Genomic DNA, 24,050 nt, shown 5'->3' on the forward strand with positions numbered 1-24,050 from the left:
GTGATGCATAGTAAGGTGTTGGGAGGAGGACCTTGTGTAGGGATCACAATCTCTTATCCACCCAACACTGACGGCTGTGTAATGAGGTCCTTCCTAAATCCCTCTTCTCCATGCAATTGGAGTGGCCCAATGAGAAAACAGAGGGGAGTGGTGAAATATAATCAACTTTAATAGACACTAACTATGTAGTACTTACACATGGGTGAAGAATATAATATCGCAGATGCTTCTAAGAGTTCTGGCATACAGTAGCAACAATGTGGGTAAAAATGCACAAAGTGTAAACGCGTTTCTGTTCTTATCAGAACTTTCTCAAGAGTTAGCGTTTATAGGTATGTCCATCTTCTTATATATGGATGTAATCTATCATTGGTTTAACACATCGAACAGTGATAGGTAAAGTTATCTGTTGCTTACATGCAAGGTCCTGGCACATTGTTTTAACCCCTTCATTCCCAATGAAAAAAACTAAGATACATTATTCTAAAGTCTCCACATAATAATAGCCTAAATCCATTAATACAATGATAACATATCAAAAACATAATAAACCATCTCTATACACCCAGTTATTGAAATTCATATGTATATAAAATATACAAGACATAGAAAATTAACATAAATATATATATATATATATATATATATATATATATATATATAATCACCTCTCATGGATAAATATGCAATGAAACACATACATATATAGAAACGATTGATAATATTAAATACATGTAGCCTAAGCGAAAAATAGCATACAAATATAAATATAACAGATATAAAAACTCCCTCAATTATGAATGTATACACACCAGATACATAGAAACATATAATCTAAAATTCACAAAATATATATAGTATTGATAACTCGAGTACATAATCCAGATATCCTTCAACATAATCCATAAATTATATAGTGTACCCATTATTAGGCACTAGTTACAGCCTTAATTATAACCAAATACCCTATTTCCTTTCCTTACATGGCAGCCCTCACTATTTCATTATATGATCGGATTTTGTTGTATTTATTACAATTCAAAATATAGGAGTACAGAGATATATAACATAACTCCTTAACTATTAAATATTAGCAGTGGTGTGGCATAACAGATGCAAATGCTATTTTTAACAGTTTGTTCTCACATAGGTTCATCAATTCACTTTTAATATTTCGCTAATAAACTTGTTTTTAATATTTAGAGGATATATCACTCCTCGCTTACCAATGTGTTTTAATGCATATCAATAAAGGTTATATAAACTGTTAAATCATCCAGAGAGTGTCCCTGTTACACATTTTATTAAATAAGATGTTGGGCCACTATTGCCTATATGCATAATGGCATTGAATCTACTGATATCTGGAATTATGCAGGAGGGAGGCAGCGCCACAAAAAAAAAATCACTTGACATACGCTTGGTTGATGGTGGTAGAAAATACTGTCAGACAATTTGCGTTCAGATCTGCTGACTGAGAAGTCCATGACATATGTATAACATTAGAGTCATGCTCATCAAACCACTGGGTAATCACACTGGCTCTGTGAATAGAGGAATTGTCAACCTGGAAGAAAAATGCGACAGCATGGGGTGAAGAATACGGAGTACCAGTAATAGAAAATAGCATTGACTTTACCCCCTATTGGAATAACCTGACCTAAAAAATGCCAAGAAAACCACTACACCATTACAGAACCATCAGAATGCTTCACTTGTTGGAAATAAGCATGCAGGGCACCAAAGTCCTTTAGGTTAGCAACAAATATGCACTTGTCCATTTTTGCGATAAAATGGTGAAGGATAATTCATCTAACCATATCACCTTTCTGCACTGCCCGGTCGTCCATTGTCTATGTTCTTTACACCACTAAACGTGCCAATGTGCATTTCCAAGTATGATACACTCGTACACTACTAGCCAACTGCTGGACTTTCTTTGATTAAACTGTTTGCTCTACAGATTTAAATTTACAGTCAATTATTTTGCTGTTGCTTGCTTGTTTTGCCTTGCACTTGAATTAATGCATGGATTGCTGAAGTTTTTCCCTGAGTTCCATTTTACCATCACTTTAAAGAACATTGCTGATGAAATATAAGCCAGTTGAGCTGTCTAAGTCTCTGAAGCTCATAACACAAATGCAATAATTGTGTTAATCAAATTATCCTCATGCCATCATCCTAGGTGTCATAGTACTTACGTAACATTTCTTAATCCTTGTATAATGTCTGGAATCCTGCATTTAGCTGCAGGACTCAGTATCTATCTTTCACTTCACAATGTGGCAAGCACAGCTGATGCATATTCACTGAGATGCAATCAGGTGATCGCTGACATCACAGAAGTAGGGAGTTGAACTTCCAAACAGTATTTAAACCTGCTCTGCCAGTCATTTCATTCCAGCTTTGCTGTTCTGAGTTCCTGAGACTGTTATTCTGTTTATTGCTTGATTCCTGTTTATTGATCCAGCCTGTATCTTTGTGACTTTTGAATCCTGACTTTGTACTGAGCTGACAGATTGGTTTTGACCTTTGGCTTTTCCTGACTATGCCTCTGCTTGCTGATACGGTTTGTTTAACCTGCATCCTGTAGAACTCGGTTAGTTTGACTATTCTGCCTTCAGAGCTACTTACCTGTAACGTTCTACCCACCATGCTAAGAGCCACATTAACCAGAGTAACCAGGTTCGGTGAACTGCAACCTTGTTACTACATACAAACAAAACATTTTCCTCATTTCGCAATAGGATGAAAAATCTCTCCTTCGCTTCATGGAACACATGAATAATCATCCCTTTTAAACTAAAATCTACCAACAAGTATAAAAAGACCTCCATAGGATTTCTAGACTTGGAGATCTATGCACAAAATAACAAGCTACACAGACCTATTTTAAAAAGATAGATGTAAACAGTTACTTAATCGCCACGAGTAACAATCACCCCAATTTGTTATCAATTATTCCCAGGGGTCAATTCAAAGACTAAGAAGAAATTGTTCAGAGACACACAATTATGACTTACAAGGAGAACAACTCAAAAGCCAATTTACAGGACAAATGTATGCAGAAACATTAATAGACAACGCATTTAAAGATCTAAGAAAAACATGTAGAATCTCTACTTCTGTCATACAAACAGAAGAACAACAATCCAAACAGTGATAGTAAGATATATTTCACTACAGATTACAATAATTTCTCAAATTGTTAGGAATATTCTCTGAAAATACTAGGTATTTCTTCTGAAAGATGATGACCGAGGATAAATTCTACCAAAACACCCAGGGATCATTTTTAGGAAGGTCCCAGATATTGAGACAAAATTGGTTAAAAGCACATAAAACTAAATTCAATTACTTAAACACTAATCCAACCTCTCACAAAAAAATTATCAGGTTTTTACTATTGTGGCTGGTGTAGCAGTTAAAAAACCCTGACATATGACCAATCACAAAATTCACCTTGAGAGTCACAGGATATCTCATATTATGTGAAGGATTTCCTGACATGTGATATTCATTAAGTTGTGTATTTAATAGTGTGCCAACGCCACTTCCAGTATGACACACCTTTAAGATCACTGAATTTGCGAATATGGGAACACATACGAAACATCAGGAGAGGGCTTGCACAACAGTCTCTCAAGTCATTTTAAAAGAGAATATGATTGTGACTCCACAATGTTGAGATTTATGACAATACAGAGGGTGCACTAGAAGCAATAAGACTGAAACTAAAAGAATTTATGAGATTAAAAACCATAGCCTCCAATGATCTTTATATTGACATTGAAGTACAGTCATTGCAAAACGGTTGTAACAGAAAGACTTCATGTCCAACAGAACACACTGTATATCCAGCCACCATTATACATCAAGAAGATAGGCCTACAGCCATACTACTCCAATCTTAAAAGCTATACAGGGTTGAGCATGGAAAGAGGTTTAAACATAACCCGGGAATATAGGAGATGTAGGCTGTACAATCACTTAATATACTGGTAACATAGCAATGATAATATCAGACCCATTCGGTACTAAATAATCTGTCCATGTGGTCTGCTGTCTATGATCATCTAAGTAAGTCCTACATAATGGAGAAGAAGAATCTCACCTTGACCCAAGGATTACACACCTCAGATAAAGCACCCAAATAGTCAATTATATACTTTTGAATCACTCAGGAACATGGTCTTCTGCTTTACCCTAATGTGATAACACTACATAGTATCGAACTGCACAGTTATTAAAATGTTGAATAATGGCACTAAGCAAGAACCGTATGTAAGTATTTAATATCAATTTTTCTTGACCTCTTATGAGCTGTCTGTATGTTGTCTTAGCTACTGGCAATATAAAGGGGTGTTACCAAATAACTATACATAACAAGAAGCCTATCTAGTGAGCATTAGTTTCATTTACAAGTTGACATCAGATTTAGAGATAAGATGTTCCCATAATCCATATTCAAAAATTAACCTCAGGAAATAAGCCAACTATATAATCATCCTATCTAGTCTCTGTGACTTACAAATCCATCATATAGTCACTACAGTAATATGGATCTTAGTAATCGTTGAAGTCCTAAAGCAGTCCTGGCTGCTGAACTGAGCAGACATGGCCTAGTGAGTACTCAACTGGGAATTTTACAATCATCTTGGCCCCTCCAATAGTCATCGGAGTGGTCCAGGCAATGCTAAAATGCTAAACAGTCCTTCAACCTGACACCCTCCCATTGGCCTGAGACTCAGTACCCCCAAGACGAATATAGTACCACAACTGGGACGACTCAGAACTCAGGCAGTGAATATACAGGGGTGGCAACCTCCTGAACAGAATAAGCCTGGAACCTGGACAACTCACAAACTGGTGTAGGTCTGGAACTGGAAGTTAGTACACTGAGACACAGTGATGGTGTCTCGAATAAGGGTCTTAGTCCTGTTTACACCACTCGGTGATACCATATCACCGTCCATCTAACTCCTGCTCGAATGCAGCATTCTATCCTGGGACAAGAGTGACTTCTGTCTGCAGTTCTAGAAGCTGCCTTCTTGGGTAAGACATTTGCTAAACATCCTGCTGAGCGTGAACATCTGATCTCATCCACCAATTTTTCTGCTTTCTCTGCAGACTATAAGAGTCTCTTCCTACAGTCAGCAAATTGTCAGTGCAACACTTTCCTAGTTCCAGATCACCACAGTTGCTCTTTGTTTTGCTGCTTCATTCTGCCTGCTGTATACAGATTTCAACCCTTCATGTGAATTCAGCTTCATCGTGGTTGCTGCTTCAATCCTTCTGCTGTATAGAGATCTCCATTTACCCTCTGAATGAAATCAGTCTCATCCTGCTGCTATTTTATGGACTTCTCTGAGTGAGTTCAATTTCATCTTGCTGACTGTTATATGAACTGCAAACCATTAACCTTTGTGTGAATTCAGCTTCATCCTGTTGCTGTTATATGAACTGCAAACCATTACCCATTGTGTGAATTCAGCTTCATTCTGCCTGCTGAAATAAATACTTTGGCTATTTATTCCTTGTGTGGATTCACCTTCATTTTATCTGCTCGTGTACAGTTTTCAGCTGTTACCTTCCGTGTGGATCCTCCACTCATCAATCTATTCCTGTTTCTTCTACTGGCTATCTGGGGTAGTAGGTTGTTGTTCTGAGTCATCCACTTTCTGGAGCCATCTCTGTGTCTTGGGGTACTGACTTCCAGTTCCAGGCCTTCCTCAGGTTCTGAGTTCTAAGTTGTCCAGGACCAGCTCCAGGCTTATTCTGTTCGGGAGATTGCAACTCCCTGTATAGTCTCTGCCTGAGTTCTGAATCTTCCCAGTCCTAGTTGTGGTACTATATTCCTCTTCTTATGTACGTCTAGTCGCTATCCAATGAAAATTGTCCACTTCAAATAGTGTGGTTCCAACTCACAATGCGGTTTAATAGCAAAAAATAGCAGAGTAACAATTCAATAAAATGAGTACAGCCGATTACATATGCAGGCGCCCTGGATCCAACAGTCATTAAGTCCTGAAGTTTGTGGTCAAGAAGACTGACTGTTGGCCCCAGAGCTCCTGCTTATATACAGTTAGTGATACATTGAAAACAATAGAGATGGTTTGGCGTGTTTCCATTGGTTCAGGCTTCAGGACAATCCAGTATAAAGCAGGTCATTGGTCAGTTCGAACGATGCCCTCCAAGGGTGGGGGTCAGCTCTCCAACAGATGCATACTAATCTTCTCGCTGAAAGCTGATTCAAACTGGTTTATTTGCATTACACACATAATACCATTCTGATCATTTATTCACTATAATCCATAACTTGCATACGCAAGGTTCGATCTGCTAGCCGATAGAACTGGACGTCTGAGGATAAATAGGGGATTAGAATGATACTAGACATGATATATTTCCTGTATCCTGAACCTTAGATCTCACTAAAATGTATATAACATTATTATATTTAACTATAAACTCTGCTACATTTCATTATAAAGGACTATGTGTTGGAACTATTTTAAGGTGAACTTTGTACTAGTGTTCACACGTGTTGTGGTTAAATACGCTGTTCTACGCTGTAGCGTCCTATTCGCATATTTTCAAAGACAATCAGATTGATAGATATTAATTTGAAATGACCATATCTAATAATTTGACTTCGACAGCTCCACCCTTTGATAGTGCACAAAACTATCACCTAATTATGCTTTCTATTTCAGGATTATAATGCAGTTCTTCGATGCCTGTAATTTTCACCACCTTCACAGTCTCATTTTCGGCATTTACCTCGGTAGAACGTTTTCCACACTTCAACACAGTAGGAACACATCTGACACATAAGCCAATTACTAAGATGACACCAAGTATAAGAATAAGGAGCTTACCTATACTAGCAACCATTTCCTGTACCCACTCCCCTAGACCTGAGAACCACTTTGCAGGATTCAACCACGAGAACCATCCTGCTACCTTTTCTCCAATCTAATACAGTGAAGAATTATGGTTCTTCCGAAACTCCCATTTTAATTGTAAGATTTCATCCATTTTTCGGTCAATAACTTTTTTGGGGTAGTCAGTACTATTGGTGATGTACGTGCAGCATTTGACCCCAAATCGGGTGGCCATACAATATCCACTAGTAATAGATGTGAGATAATTCAACACCAGTCTATGTTGCACCAACTCCTTTTTATAAGCCTGTACCTCCTTACCCGTAGACCTGAAAGTGTCATGATACATCTTGGTGATATATCCTATCAATTTAGCCAGGTCCTGAATATACCTAAAATTTAAAGTTCCCTGAGGCAAGTGAGAGCACACCCAGCACTCAGTTTGGTTTAAGACCTTACCCGCTAGGGAGTGATAACCCTCCAGAGGATGCCCGCCCAAATCCAAATTACTATTGAACTGGCATCGCTGGATGCACTTCTCTTCAACTAGGGAGTCACAGCACTTATAGATACAATATTCCTCAGATAATAGCCCCTCACACTGTTTCCGAGTTCCAGAGCTAGCAGATCTTTCCATGACCCCTGAACTGAGTTTGACAATAGGCTATACTGATTGTTCTATGACCTTTCTCTCCAACTCCACTTCATCAATATCACTACCAGATCCTTTCTCCGTCATCTGTCCTCCATCTCAAAAATAGGATGTCCTAAAAAGAATAAAAATGAGAAAAGTCCTGGAACAAAAAAAATATAAAAACCGCCACTCCATTGCTGGGATAATAGTCTGTGCAACGTCCTTGGCTCAAATGTCTTAGCTGCAGTCTTTAGGTCTCCTGGAACAGGTTCACAAGTGACAGATCTGTGTTGTCAATCTCGACTTTGTCTTGTACCTTCTCCGGGTTGTTGATTTTCTTGCAGTGAGTAGAATGGACCCAAGTGTCTCTTTCTGCTACCTTCATAGATGTGGTACTGGTCATCAACAGTTGGTACGGGCCTTTCCAACAGTCTCTTAAACAAACTGAGCGTAAGAAATTGCGGATCATAACATATTCCCCAGGTTCAACATCATGACAGTTTGTTTCTGGCATACCAGGTGACAGCATTTTGAGTTTCTGTTGCTGTTGTTTTAGCTGTCTGCTCATTTTTATGAGATATTGCACAATCACTTCATTATTGCACTTCAAATCATCCTGTGGACCTATGATCAAATGAGGTTGTCTGCCAAAAAGTATCTTAAAGGGGGACAGATTAAGAGGAGGTCTGGGAGTGTTTCTGATGCTATAGAGGACTAGTGGCAAAGCTTCTGGCCACATCAACCCAGTCTCAGCCATCATCTTACGCAGATTGTTCTTAATGGTACCATTTACCCTTTCCACCTTACCACTGGCTTGTGGTCGGTAAGGAGTATGAAGTCTGCTATTGATTCCCATAAGTTTACACGTTCTGAAAGATATCACCGGTAAAATGAGTACCCCTATCACTTTCTATGATTCTAGGGATACCATATCTGCATTAAAATTCCTGAACAATTTTCTTAGCAGTAAAAACAGCAGTATTAGTGGCAGCTGGAAATCCCTCTACCCAATTAGAAAACACATCAGTACAAACTAATACATATTTGAAATTCCTGCAAGGTGGTAATTGGATTTAGTCAATTGGTTTGGCTTAGTTGGTATTGTCTTCCTGACATTTTTTCCTCAAACAAGTAAGACAAGACATTGCTTTCCTACCGGCTTGAGAAGACAAGCCTGGTGCACACCAGTATGCTCTAACCAGCTTACAGATACCTTTTTTACCCAGATGAGTCAGACCATGTGCTGCCTCAGCCAGGCCTGGGAAATATGCCCTTGGAGCCATGGGCCTACCTTGTCCATCTCTCCAGAGGACTCTTGACCACATCCCTTCGCCTTCCAGGCCACCTTTTCCTGTAGGGAACACAAATCTTGCATTTCAATCAATTTCTGTGTGTCTATTGTCTAAAAAACCATCATTTTATCAGTTGATACATTTACAGGCAACCCTGCTGCCCATTTGGCAGTTTCATCTGCCCTGCTATTGCCCACTGACACTGGGTCTTCCTCGTATGTGTGGGCTTTGCATTTTATGACGGCTACTGCCTTGGGTAACTGTATCGCTGTCAAGAGTCCTTTTATGTGATGTGAATGTGCTACTGGTGTGCCTGCTGCTTTCATAATGTTTCTAAGATGCCAAAGGGCCCTGAAATCATGTACTACCTTGAAGGTGTACCTAGAGTCAATGTATATATTAGCTGATTTACCCTCTGCCAACTCATACGCTCTCCTTAGTGCCACTAGTTCGGCCACTTGGGCTGAGTGAGGTGGACCAAGGGGTTTAGCTTCTATAACATCCTCGTCATCTACAACAGCGTAACCAGTACATAGTTCTCCTGTCTCAGTCTGTCTATGATAACTCCCATCCGTGTAAAACGTAAAATCTACATTTTCCAAGGGTGTCTCATGAATGTCAGGACTCGCAGTAAAAGTCTGGTTCAGGTATTCCATACAATCATGTGTATCAGTATACCTGCAAAGTTCATCCTTAACCAGAGTCTCTTCTCCTTCCACCCTTTGTGCATCTTGAGGCACATATGGTAGGTATGTAGCTGAATTTAAAGTATTGCACCGTTTGATGGTGATGTTTGCAAGTGCCATCAGTGCTAGTTCCAACTTTGTGAACCTTGCTGAAGAGACATGTCTGGTTTGGGCTGAATTTAACAGAGCAGATGCCGCATGCTGTATATAGACAGTTGAATTATGTCCTAATTCTACGTCCTCGCTCTTACTCACCAGCAGAGCAGTTGCTGCTACACTTCTTAAACATGTTTGGAGTGATCTTGCCACAGTGTCCAATTTTGCACTGTAATATGCTACCGGTCTGCTAGCGTCACCATGTTTTTGTGTCAGGAGACCTGCTGCACAACCATCAGCTTCTGTACAGTATAACTCAAAGGGCTTTTCATAATCAGGTATCCCAAGGCAGGTGCTCTAGTCAGACTATCTTTAAGGTTAAAGAATGCCTGCTCTGACTCCTCAGTGTGTAACACGCTCAGGTTTTGAGGACGACTAACTCCTGCAATGGTAATGCCAAACTAGAAAAACCTGGGATCCATGATCTACAATATTCACACATCCCCAAGAAGGTACGGATTTGCAGTTGGTTCTGCGGCAGGGTCATGTTCTTTATTGCCTGGATTCTGTCCGTTGTTCAGTGTCTTAGCCCCTGGGTGAGACAGTGTCCCAAGTATATAACCTTAGTCTGACATGGATGTAATTTGTTCTTTGCAACCTTGTGTCCTGTTTGCGAAAGATGAAACAACAAAAATTTAGTATCATGTAAACATGACATAAACGAATCAGAGCACAACAAATCGTCCACATATTGAATTAGAACAGACCCATTTTCTGGTTGGAAGGATTGCAAGCAGTCATGTAAGGCTTGGGAGAAAATACTAGGGCTGTCAATGAACCCATGGGGCAGCCTCGTCCATGTATATTGCACCTCCTTGCAGTCCAACAGACTGCAAAGAGATATTGACAGTCAGGGTGAAGAGGGCCCGAGAAAATAGCAGAACAAATATCAATGACGGTGAAATGACTGGCAGATGTTGGAATCTGCATAAGGATGACAGCTGGATTGGGCACTATAGGGAATTGGCTCTCAACAACTTTGTTAACTCCCCTTAAGTCCTGGACTAATCTATAGCCCCTCCCCTCAACTCTTCTTCACTGAAAAAATGGGACTATTGTCTTTGCTGGATGTACGAACCAAGAACCCTTGTTGCAGCAGTCTTTCAATCACAGGATACACCCCTAATTCCACTTCCGGTGTTAATGGGTACTGTGGGATTTTTGGAGCTTGCCTGCCACTTTTCAGATTAATCATTGCAGGAGTTACATTCGCCATCAATCTAGTGTCCTGTCCATCTTTGGTCCATATGGAACCTGGTAATTGCAGTAACATTTCTTTTACCTGATGGACTTTGTTATAGAACGGCAGAGTGTAACATTAACCTTTGTAGGGGGTTCAATATGTCCTGTACCTCATGTGCAACCTTCCCTGGTATGTCTAGGAATACACCATCAGGGGTACAGTAAATGACACATCCTATTTTGCACAACAAATCCCTGCCCAGTAAGTTAGTAAGAGAAATGAATGCTTGGTGTGCAAAGGCCCGATAGTAACCTCTGCGGGTATGGTCAGAGGGTAATGTAGCACTCCCCGTTACTACCATAGCTGGAATGTATTTGTTAGTGACCTGTAGATATAAAGGAGAGGTTATCACTGACCTGGCCGCCCTGTATCTACAAGAAAGGTTTGTTTTGTACCAGCTATATCAACTGTCATTGTAGGTTCTTCCCTAAGATTCTCAGTTAATTTAACTGGCTGTACAATACAGGTATGACCTAATCCCTAGCGCTGGTTATGCTATCACTCTCCCACAAAGCATTTGCTGCTATGACGTATGCGGGTAACTGTTGAGGATTTTCTAAAGCTTGTGTGTGTCTCCTTTGTGGGTATCTATGTAATTTCCCTCCGTGTCCCCTATCTTCTCTCTCTACAGTACTTCATTATGTGTCCCTCTTGATGCCAATTATAACACTTAGCTGTCGCATATCTCTTTCTGTGTGTGTTGTAAATTTGTGGTCGTGCGTGTGGTCACTCTAAAGCCTGGATACTCACCATCATTAGTCTATCACTTTGCACCTCTTTCCTCTTACATATGTTTTGATCATGCTCCACGGAAGACTCTCTAAGTGATTCCTCTCCAGTTAGGTAAGAGGTTTGTACCCTGGTCTTCAGATTTTCCTTGAGACCATCCATTAACACCGTAACAGCTACTTCCCTGTGATGCACATCATCCTTTGGGGGGTATTCAATTAGCTTTCGGCGAAAAGTGCGCGTTCTTGCGGGTATTACGGTACCGCATTAACGCAGATTTTCGTACGCAACCCTATGGGCTGTGAACGAAAATCCACGTTATTGCGGTAACGTTTATTACGTTTCGTGGCTGTTCCGGCGCGTTACCGCGAATCCGAAAGCTAATTGAATATGCCCCTTTATGTCTTATATCCATGTGTACTGGGTCATTGCTGACAGAGCTCTGGCAAAATAATCTGTTGCAATCTCACTATCTTTTTGTTGATAGTGAAAATTTTACTCCAGCTCACTACCACTGAAAAGCATATGACAGCTGTGAGATTATTCGCTTAATATTTTCTTGGTTATCATCATCTGTTAAGGATCTGTCTTCCTCCAACATACAAATACAATCCTTTATAAACATTTGTATATCAATATTGGGAGGAAGATCGGCCCTCAACACCACTCGCCAATCTTTATTTGTTGGCTCATGTGCATTACCTAAATCTTTAACGAATTTCTGACATCTGGCCAGCTCTTTTCTAGGATCTGGGAAATTCAGACATAATTTAATGTAGCTCAGACCTAGTCCAAAGACAAAGCATTGCTACATGTTTTATAGGAACTATACCATCTTTGTCCGCTTTCCCATTGGGAACTGCTATTGTGCGGACAGGATGCAAACCAACCAAATCGCTACATTCAGGATTAATTGCTGGAATAACTGTTTCGGTACAATGAATGTTCCCCCGCCTATTACTTTCTCCACTACTCTCACCAATTTCAGCCACTGCCCCTGCTGGTGGGACCGCTCCCTTTCCTTGTCTGCGTGGGGCCTCTTGCACGTAAATAGCATGGGTAATGACTGAAATGATGGTGGGTTCATTCTTCTTCAGAAATATTACCGTTCAAATGGCTTATAAAAGGATATAAATTGCTTGTTTAATTTTTAAAATTTTTGGTATCGGCTGTACTTATTCCCCCAACCACATAGGGCGGTTGGGGCGTGCTTGCGCTCCCTTCTCCTCGCTTTGTAACGCTTCCTTCTGGTATGCATGCGCTACCTTGCCACGTGTTCCCTTCCTGTTCCTACAATTTTAAGCAGTAATTTTATTTAATTCTCTTTTTCATTGATTTGATCAAACATATTTTATCTCTAACATTGCTTACCACCTCTGAATCAAAACTACCAATCTTGGGAAAAGGTCTCACACATTCCGTTGCCATCTTCACCTATTTATCGCAGTACGCCGTTGCGTACGCACCATATTTCCTACACATAATATACTTTGCAGAACCAATAGGCCCTTCCTTCGGAAGCACCTCATTGATCAGCACATGGCCTAGTGGTTAGCACTTCGACCATGGCCTTATCAGTGTGGAGTTTGTATGTTCTCCGTGTTTGCGTGGGTTTCCTCCGGGTGCTCCGGGTTTCCTTCCACAGCCCAAAAACATACTGGTAAGTTAATTGGCTGCTATTAAAATTTTTTACCCTGGTCTCTCTCTCTCCCTGTCTGTGTCTGTGGGTGAGTGTGTGTCTATATTAGGGAATTTAGACTGTAAGCTCCAATGGGGCAGGGACTGACGTGAATGAGTTCTCTGTACAGTGCTGCGGAATTAGTGGCGCTATATAAATAAATGATGATGAACATCTCTAGCGTTTGCTTAGCACCCATGTGGAAACGGACTTTTCCAATGCTTTGCAGCACACAATTGCCACTAGAGATTTTTATTGGCCGTGAAGTATATAAACAAGCTGTGTCCACTCACTTCTTTTCCTCTGTGTACCACTGAGCAACACTCGCGATTGTCAACGTACACAGTACACAGCGAGGACCCCTATCACAAAAACTGGGAGCACAAAAGTATCAACTTCGCAATACCCTGCCGGTCTCACGCTGTACCGTGCGGTCCGATCGCACCTCTTAGAGATACTAACTATCAATAAACTCTGTGATTACTATTGGGCGTGCCACAAAAACCTCTTGTTTTAGTTACTAGTATACCTGCCGTGTATACTGATCCTTGGCTGTCCTACCTGTCTCATCAAACAGCAACCGATACTCCCTGTCTCTTTCAACAGTAAATCAACTTTCAGTTCATAATCACACAATTCACATACACCTTTGTTTTCTGCGGAGATAATTAATTTCCCAAGTGATTGCAATAACTTTTCAGAGGCTTTAACAATTGATCATACTAAAAATATAACAGGACCATCTATGAAAACAACTGATTAAGCACGTGGCAACAATACTGGAAATACAAATACGCAATGCAGGAAGTACACATACGCTATGCAAAACAAAATCACATTAAAACGCACAGTGACAATAAAAGTAACAGTTTTCTCCTTTCTTGTCCCTAGATTCAAATCAGCGTTCCTTGGATTACACAAAAATGGACATTCGGTTTCACAACACAGAATGATAAACAGACTTCGAACACATTGTGTTCTTACCCATGTATGACGCGTCTCCACCCTTTGTTGAGGAACCGAAATCTGTAGGCTTTGCGAATCTTCCGGGAACGTGATCCCGGACGAGCCCCCAAATTGTTATGTAAATCTATTCGCTATCCAATGAAAATTGTTCACTTAAATAGTGTGGGTCCAACTCACAATACGGTTTAATAGCAAAAAGTTGCAAAGTAACAATTCAATAATATAAGTACAGCCGATTACATATGCAGGCGCCCTGGATCCAGCATACAGTCATGAAGTCTGTGGTCAAGAAGACTGACTGTTGGCCCCAGAGCTCCTGCTTATATACAGTTAGTGATACATTGAAAACAGTAGAGAGGTTTGTCGCATTTCCATTGGTTCAGGCTTCAGGACAGTCTAGTATAATGCAGGTCATTGGTCAGTTCAAACGATGCCCTCCAAGGGTGGGGGTCAGCTCTCCAACAGATGCATACTAATCTCGCTGAAAGCTGATTCAAACTGGTTTATTTGCATTACACACATAATACCATTCTGATCATTTATTCACTATAATCCATAACTTGCATACGCAAGGTTCGATCTTCTAGCCGATAGAACTGGACGTCTGAGGATAAATAGGGGATTAGAATGATACTAGACATGATATATTTCCTGTATCCTGAACCTTAGATCTCACTAAAATGTATGTAACATTATTATATTTAACTATAAACTCTGCTACATTTCATTATAAAGGACTATGTGTTGGAACTATTTTAAGGTGAACTAATTACAAGTGAATGTGTACGTGTAAATGTGTGTACAAGTGTTCGCACATGTTGTGGTTAAATACGCTCTGCCACGCTGTAGCGTGCTATTCGCATATTTTCAGACAAAGACAATTAGATTGATAGATATTAATTTGAAATGACCATATCCAATTATTTGACTCAGACACTCTGAGTTTCTTAGTTATTGGTGGTATTGAATTTCTGGTCGTAGGGTCAGATCCTCCGTTTTCACATCCAGATTCCAGTCCAGCATTCCTCCTTCTAACGTCATGTATACTGGAATAGAGGTACCCCTATGAGCAAGACACTCATCTGTCTTCTCAGTTTCCACTACATCCCTGCCACAGCTAGCCTAAGGGTCCTGAGACGGATCCCAGAAACCCTATTGCAGTGACAGATGGCTCCAGAATGTGAATGACTCAGTAGAACAATCTACTACCCAAGATAACCAGTAGTAGAGACAGGAAGGGACTGAAGAGAGAAGGATCCACATCGAAGGTAACAGCTGGAATCTGTACACGAGCAGATAGAATGAAATTGGATCCACACAAGGAATTAATCGTGAAAGTTTTTATTTCAGAAGACAAATTATAGCTGAATTCACACAATGGTAAATGGTTGGAGTCTGTATCACAGCAAACAGCATGAAGCAGCAACAAACAGCAACAGTGGTGAACTGGAACCAGAAACTAGGAAGTGTTGAACTGGCAATTAGCTGTGTATAGGAGGAGACTCTTAGTCTGCAGAGGAAGAGGTGGGTGAGATCAGCTGTTTAGACTCAGTAGGATGTTTAGCAAATGTCTCACACAAGGTAGCAGCCTCCAGTACAGCAGACAGAATTCATGCTTTGTCCCAGGATTTAGAATGCTGCATTCTGACAGGTGGGAGATGCACTGATATGATATGACCGAGTGGCGTAAACAGGACTGTGACCTCGATTCACGACACATACGCAGCAAAATGTGATGCACTGTGTGTTCTGACACCTTTCTATCATAATACAAAAATGGAAGTTGCTCAATTTGTTGTTTGAAAGGCATGTTTGGTATCAGTAGCTGATGGGAAGTGCTGGAGTTCAATTGCCATTTGGAGGCTCCTGGGGTACCTCTTGGTAAGTTAGCTTTCATTTTAAACACGCATGAATGTACGATACAATATAGGGACAGTCATTGTTTACAGTTAGGTTCACCCATCATCATGCATTTGCAAATGTGTGTAACTGAGAATTCTGCATTTTTATGTACAAGTAGAATAGCAGCTCTTTTACTGGTTCATAGCAGTGTTGCTGGATGATTTTAGTGGTGCTATACAAATAAATGATGATGATGATGATGATGACTTAGCCCTGAGACCTAGAGCGGCAATATCCGCAAGTTGGCTCTTGGCCTACTGTAATGGTTCTTGGGTTGGGGCATATTTGATGAGCAAAGACCCCAGTAAGGTAGAGCTATCTTTTAAGCTACCTGCATACAATGTGGTTTTGGCAGTTGAATTTGCATTGACTAATGTACCGCATACAGGCTCAAAAATTACAATTATAATCCAATTGGATTTATTCAGATTTTACGGAAAAACTGGTCAATGGTTGGACTCCCATTGCCACCCTGTGAGGCCGTCTTTTTCACATAGCAATGCAAAGCTTTAGAATTTAGTTGATCAGCCAGCACCTGTACAACTGATTCAGTGTGTGGCCAAATTGATCTCCAATGTGGTTACTTGTGAACAAAATGACAGAAAATAATTAAAATAAAAATCAAGTATAGCTACAATTAACAAAAATTGAAAACAAATATATTTATTAAAATGTACTATGAAATATTCTACGAAGTGAAATAGCTGCATATTCATACATCCAGTCCCATTTATAAGGTCTTACAAAATTATTTCCAGAAATTAGATTTGCCTTTCTTCAGTAGGAAATTGTCTTTTTTCTTATAATACTTTTAGCACATCAAGTTATTCTTTAAAATGCCAAACTAAAAATATATTTTAGATTAATTCGCAAAACATTAAGAATATCAAACAATGAGAAAACATCAAATTTTTTATTAACATAGTGTGTACATGGTCGCCTGTCACTCAACACTCTGTACCATAGAGAATAGACTAATTTTGTGAACCGTAATAATGAGAATAGTAATACCAAACAAATAAACATTAAGTTCATTTCTTAGTATGTGTTGTAATATTTGGTTTGCTATTAATTTATAAGATAGTTAAATATAACCTACTAGGTAGAATTGCACATGGAGGAATAACAAAACATTGACATTTTGTAACCACAAAACAAAAATTACAACAATCTACATCACTGCTTCTTCCCAAACTTGAACTTTAACAGTGTAGGTTTTACCCAATTAAGAACAATATCAGTAAATAACTAACTCAATCGCATCGAATCAGATGTAACCACTACAGATTCTATTTTGCATATAGTGAAAAATGTTTCTTTTGCTGGTAATTCGAGAATTAATTACATTTCTGTAAGTTTGTTTAATGTGACATACTCCTAACCAAGCCTACCGTAAATGACCACAGCTTCATTATGACAACACTATATTGCATAATTGAAGTTAATCTCATGTGCATTGTCATTTTGTTTTATAGTAGCACTGACCATAGATAAGGCTTTAAATATTTCATGGTGTGGTCTGTCCTGCCTCCTAGTGGTCTTTGTTTGCCATTGCTACTGCTTTTGTACAGCAGTCAGAAAAATCATGCAGCAAGCACACTTACAATCCTGTGCAAAAGTGCACTGAATAGACATGTCACACTTTATGCTTTTACATATATCGCTGTTTGTTTGAAACCAATCACCCTGTTTATCAAACATGCTCAATTTAGGTACATGTAATTCACTGCATTGCAGAGAAAACTTTTCATTTATTTCCTTGACCTGTTCAATGTCTTCTTGTCTATTGTTTTTTTAGTGAATTTAGTGTTAAAATCAATTCTCCTATTTGCTTCATTTGTCAAATCTCTCTTATCTTCATTATTTGATACCTGCAACAGATTAGTTGTTCAATAATAACAATAACACTAGATTATTTAAAGGTTATACATGAAATACAACACATTCTTTTAACGTTTTTGTACATTGTTAACTCCAGATCTTAACTAAGAAATGCTAATTATATATGCCAAGCATGCAACACAGTTATATAATAGTCACATGGCTTATTACATAATGTATAAAACACAACCGTTTAATGAGTATGTACATTTAACATGAACACAAATACATAGCTGTTACTCTCTACCAGCTTCGTAGGTGACGGACATTCAACCACCCTACTCCGCTAGGCTCACCAGGATATCAGAACCACAAGTTTCTCCTGATGGTGATAGTACAACAGGAACATAGGTTTATGCACGACTTGCATAAATAAGGTGATCAGTCCATCGAATGATCCTTCCAACAGAACTGGTAGAAGCCGAATTTTCTTCACCAGTTTCCAGCACAGCACACTAAGATCCATCCAGTTACTTATTTTAAAGGGATTTACATTCCCATAATGTTGGGATACACTTTGGTTGGGTACAATATATCTTGAAGCTCCAGGAAGTTACCAATGGACTGACTGGGATGTGTCTCTTGCAATTCATTCTACTCCATGCTGGGCAGGCCTTACAGAACAGCGGCAATTTAAAGAAAATATACGCAACCTATGAAACTGCAGTGATAGTTTCATAAAGTAAATGACACCTTTAAAACATATAGACAGAGCACTGACTGATAGGGTGGTCATTTTGGAAAAGAAGATATCCCAAGGTGGGCCCATCCCACAAGTGAAAGAGGTTTGATAAAAGCATCCTATTTTATTTACAATGTTATACAGAATGTGTGACAGAGAGGGATACCAGCGGCAGTAATAAAAGCTCATTAGACGGATGTCTGCCCCATTAATAAATTGTCATTTTAGAAAAGAAAAAACACCAAGGTGGGCCTCACCCAGAAGTTAATGGTTGGACAAAGATAATGGTTGTACTTTTCATTCTCAACGTTAGACAGCATGTGTGACATATTGAAGACAGGGAGAACAGCGGCAGAAATAAAAGCTCATTTGTAGCAACATGAATAAATTGTAATTTTAAAAAAGAAGGTACACCAGAAGTAAAAAGGTTAGCTAAAGACAATGGACGTATTGCTTATTTTCAATGTTAGACAGCATGTGTGATATAGAGAGGAATATAATCAGCAGTAATAACAGAACATCAGATGGATAGCAGTGAGATTAATACAGTGCAATTTTAGAAAAGGCGGTACACCAAAGTGAGCTTCACCCAGAAGTGCAATGGACAATGGACATAGTTTTTATTCTCAAGAGCATGTGTGACACATTGGATACAGGGATAGCAGCGACAGTAAGAAAATGTCATTTTATAAAAGAATATACACCAAGATAGGCAAATGCCATAATGTAAACTACTGCAAGATGGAATAGTCCCTGGGCCCTCCCACTGTCCCTTATGTTGTATATTAAAAAGGACATGCATAGCTTAACAAAATGAAGCACTTCAGCGATAGTGACTGCCACTTTTGTGACTGAAGTGCTTATTTTGTTTGAGCCCTCCGAGATTCAAAGGGACTGTCTGAGATGCCAATTTGTACATAATCATTAAATGAATCCTCCAGCATTATACCAATATAAAGTTTATCAGTATGATACGTGGTTGAGGTGTCTATATATTTGGGCATATTTGGGCATTTTTTTAAGCCTAACCAGATGTCAATCATTTTTCACATTGGTGAGCTGTGTTGACTCATCATCAGTTCGACAGAAGCTTTTATCTGCCACTTGTATTTAAGTAGAAGGTGAAGCTAGGGATGTGACATGTGTGACTTGAGCCAACAGCTTGCTAACAAAGAGCTGTTTGCATTTCCTAAGATAAGTGTCATATATAATGTATTTCTTTCCAACTGACTTAAACCTAGGATCAAGCACGGTTGCCAAAATGTAGTGATCCAATTTCAAGATTCTGAAAAACGTTGGGCCATGCCGAAGCGAATAAAGAGTTTGATCTACAATGCCAACTACTTAGAAGAATCGCTTAGTGTCATAAGCAATAGGTAGGTTTTTGATTTTGGTAAAATTAAAAACCTACCCTGCTTATCTTCATATTTATGGGAAAGGGCAAAGAGGTCCTACAGCTAAAGAGGATGGCCATGCCAATAGGCTTAATGGGACCATTGGTGGAATAGCAGAGATGGTAGCAACTGTCTCAAAGGGTTGAAGGGGCCCTAGAGGAGAAGTGCCTCTTGTTGCAGGAGTTAAAGCCCCGGACATTTAAAGAAAGAAGCTTAGCAATGAGGGCTAGGGTGGGTGGGATGGAGAACCAATATAAGGAATGAGAGAACGGCAGGTCTAAGTGGGGCGGGGAGATCGGCAATGTCAAGAACCAAGGAAGGATGTCTGCTAGGAGAAAAAGAAGAAGGCAACAGTGGGGGAGATAGGGAGTGAGGAACTGGAGTAATCCCGGTATTGGGTAAACATATTTGCAGCCTAGAGGGATAATCGGCAAAGTGGGAAAAATTTGGGACATGATACTTGCATGAAAAGCAAGCCCCACCCTTGTCTAAGTAACACAGAGGAACAGAAGGAAAATAGAATAAAGTAAAATAACATAGAATAGGGGGGCGTGCCCTGGTGAGCATGGAATAGGACGTGGAACTGAGCTCCCCAGCCCAATTATCCGTTACAACTATCCTGCTGCATTACTAACTTATTAAAACAGACCTGTTTTTGTGGCGGAGGTGTCCCTCCTTCCTTTGGTCTGAAGTGTGACATTGCAGGCTGATCGGGGTGTTTGCTGTGGAGGTCTACGACCGGAGCTGGGTTGGGCCTGTTTTGTGTGGCGGAGAGGTTGATTTCCCCGCCTCTGGTGGAGCTGGGCACACGTGGAGTGGTGCGGAGATCTGGACGCTTACTCCTTTGTCTTATGCTGTGGATACGTCGGGAAGGCATTGGGCTGCTAGCAGCAGGAAGTGTGGAAGATAGGTGCTTCCGAGTCCTCCCGCCACAGGACAAGCAGTGGCAACAACTTTGGGAGTGACTGCTGAGGACGGGCAGCTATACGGATATCTATAGCTGGAGGTGAGGTCCTGGCTGGTGGACGCTCATCATGCTAATCTCCTGTGATAAATATGAATACAGGCACAGCTCCTTTAGCCTCACTCTCTATTTGGATCTGCTGTTGATATCGCATAAGTTTCCTTTGCTGGGACAGTGGAGAGGGTTTAATTAAATACTAGATTCCAGTGGATGACCCTCTCTGTCTGAGTTTTCCTTATAAAGGTGCTGTCTACACTGCATACATCTCTTCTGCCCTCTCACTACGTCATCTGCATTCTACTGTGTGACCTGTGAACACTGGCTGTATATTCATCTTGTCACGGGCACTAGGAGTCTTTGCCCAGGATATCACCAGATGATGTTCTTACCAGAGTAATATAGCTGGTACTATGGTCCTCTGGTAGCAGGGTGACAACGGAACAGGAGAATCAGCAGATGGTGAGAGAATGCTCAAGGAAAGTCTATGACTAGCAGCAACTGGTAATGGCTTAGATGTATGTACACAAGGAACCAGATGGACAAGTAAACGTGAGGAGAGTCAGTGGTCTGCGTACAGCAAGTTGTACCACTGCTATAGTGAGGAGGAATGTCCAGCAGTAGAGAGGAGGTAGTGAAAGTCAGTGGTCTGCGTATAGCAAGTTGTACCACTGTCTATAGTGAAGGAATGGATTCCAGGTGCAAGTAGGTAACGGGGAAGTCAGTGGTCTGCGTACAGCAAGTTGTACCACTGCTTATGTGAAAGGATACTTGAAACTGGTACCAATGGCAAACAGGAGTCAGTGGTCTGCGTTTAGCAAGTTGTACCACTGCTATATATATGTGAGGAGGGGCACGAGGAGTTGAATGGAATGCAGAAGATACACGGGGCACACGGAACTTGATCCCACGATGATAACCACAATACAATAATAACAGACAAGCGCTGCTTGAAGTATACAGAGTCACAATAGAGATCCAGGTAATAGGAAACAAGGTCAATAGTAACAATAGCTTCAGTAGATGGAAGACTCCGGAGATGAACACAACACAGTCCAGACGGTTATGCAATACAATAGCAAAGTCAATGGAAAGTATGCATACCGCGGTTCAGGAGAGCAGGCTGTCAAGGAGACGTGCAGGGATACCTGAACGGCTGAACGCCAGCAGGAGGAGAGACCACTGGAGGTTGGAAGCGGTAATCAGGTTGGTGCAGCGCACGGAAGGTAACCGGTATTCAATGGAGCAATACTCAGGAAGCAGTAGTAAGTAAAACTGGAAACATGATGAACACGGGAGAGTTGAGGCTGTCTGGTATCCGGCAGTAGTAGCGGAGGCAGCGGAGGGAAGACATGCTGAACACGGGAGAGTAGAGGCGGTCTGGAATCCGGCAGTAGTAGCGAAGGCAGCGGAGAGCAGACACGCTGAACACAGGAGAGTTGAGGCGGACTGGAATCCGGCAGCAGTAGCAGATAGAAATCAGTGGAGAGCTGACACGATGAACACAGGAGGGTTGAGACGGTCTGGAAACCGGCAGTAGTAACAGAGGCAGCGGAGAGCAGACACGCTGAACACAGGAGAGTTGAGGCGGACTGGAATCCGGCAGCAGTAGCAGATAGGAATCAGCTGAGTGCAGACACGATGAACACAGGAGAGTTGAAGTGGTCTTGAAACCGGCAGCAGTAGCAGATAGGAATCAGCTGAGTGCAGACACGATGAACACAGGAGAGTTGAAGTGGTCTGGAAACCACAATCGTAGAAGACAGGAATCAGCTGGAGCTGAATACACGAGGAAGCGCAGGAACACCTTCAGAGGCTCATGGGGAATGAGACTCCAAGATTAGGCAACTAGGTAATGATCACAGGTGGTTTAAATAGGGAGGGTTGCCTGATCATCCAATCAATTAAAAGCAACAGGTACTGAAGGTTTCATAAGGGCTGCACATGTGCAGATCCTCAGGATGGCGGACGGCCACGGTTCCTGAACACAGGAGAAATGGCACTCACAGTCTGGTGAGTGACAGTACCCCCCCTTTTAAAGGTGGGCACAGAACACATGGAACCGGGTTTGTCCGGAAACTTGGAATAAAACTTCTTAAGAAGAGCTGGAGCGTTGAGATCTTCTGCTTTAATCCATGAACGCTTTTCAGGACCAAAGCCCTTCCAATGAACGAGGAAACAAAGCACTCCTCGCGAAATTTTTGCATCCAATATGTGAGTAATCTCAAAGTCCTCCTCTTGATGAGCTTGAACTGGCCGAGGTGCTGAAGGAAGGACCGAGAAACGGTTGATGATAAGAGGTTTGAGCAAAGACACATGGAAGGCATTGGAAATACGAAGGTTCTTAGGTAGTAGAAGTTTGAAACAAACTGGATTTATCACTTGAATGATCCTATATGGACCAATAAAACGAGGACCGAACTTCATAGATGGGACCTTCAAACGAATATTTTTGGTTGATGACCATACACGATCTCCGATTTTAAGTGGTGGAATAGCCCGTCTCTTTTTATCTGCAAAAGACTTATATCTGGCAGATGTCTTCTTTAAACAGGTTCTGACCTGAGACCAAATATTTTTGAAGGTCTGACAAACAGTCTCTACAGCAGGAACTTGGGTGGGAGGGAGGGCAGGAAATTCCCGAAAAGACGGATGATTCATGATACATGTTGTTATGAGCGAATTCAGCCCATGGAAGCAAATCTACCCAGTTGTCTTGGTGGCTGAATAGAACATCCTTATAAAAGTCTCAAGATCTTGATTGACCCTTTCGGTTTGTCCGTTTGATTGAGGATGGTAGGAGGATGAGAGTGATAATCAGATACCCAAGGTCTTACAGAGGGCCCGCCAGAATCTGGAAACGAATTGCACTCCTCTATCTGAAACAATCTCGGAAGGACATCCATGAATACGGAAGATTTCTTTGATGAAATAATCAGCCAGAGTAGATGAAGAAGGT

General features: G+C 40.8%; 1 protein-coding gene across 5 annotated transcripts in view; it reads right to left on the reverse strand.

The window, feature by feature from the left end:
- REDIC1 (regulator of DNA class I crossover intermediates 1) overlaps positions 1-24,050 on the reverse strand; it is a 176,476-nt gene that overhangs the window by 7,264 nt on the left and 145,162 nt on the right. For 3 of the 5 annotated variants that reach the window (XR_012691321.1, XR_012691322.1, XM_075208832.1), the window contains one exon: positions 15,597-18,044. The exons of 1 other annotated variant lie outside the window; for it this stretch is intronic. Coding sequence is in view for 2 of the 4 variants with exons in the window: in XM_075208832.1 (XP_075064933.1) it covers positions 17,925-18,044 (120 nt within the window). In the remaining 2 variants the exon portion in view is untranslated. Of the gene's footprint in view, positions 1-794; positions 1,568-15,596; positions 18,045-24,050 lie in introns of those variants that run through there. One more of the 5 variants, XM_075208831.1, reaches the window with a different exon arrangement.

Source organism: Mixophyes fleayi, chromosome 4 (genome assembly GCF_038048845.1).
Source record: "Mixophyes fleayi isolate aMixFle1 chromosome 4, aMixFle1.hap1, whole genome shotgun sequence".
NCBI lineage: Eukaryota > Metazoa > Chordata > Amphibia > Anura > Limnodynastidae > Mixophyes > Mixophyes fleayi.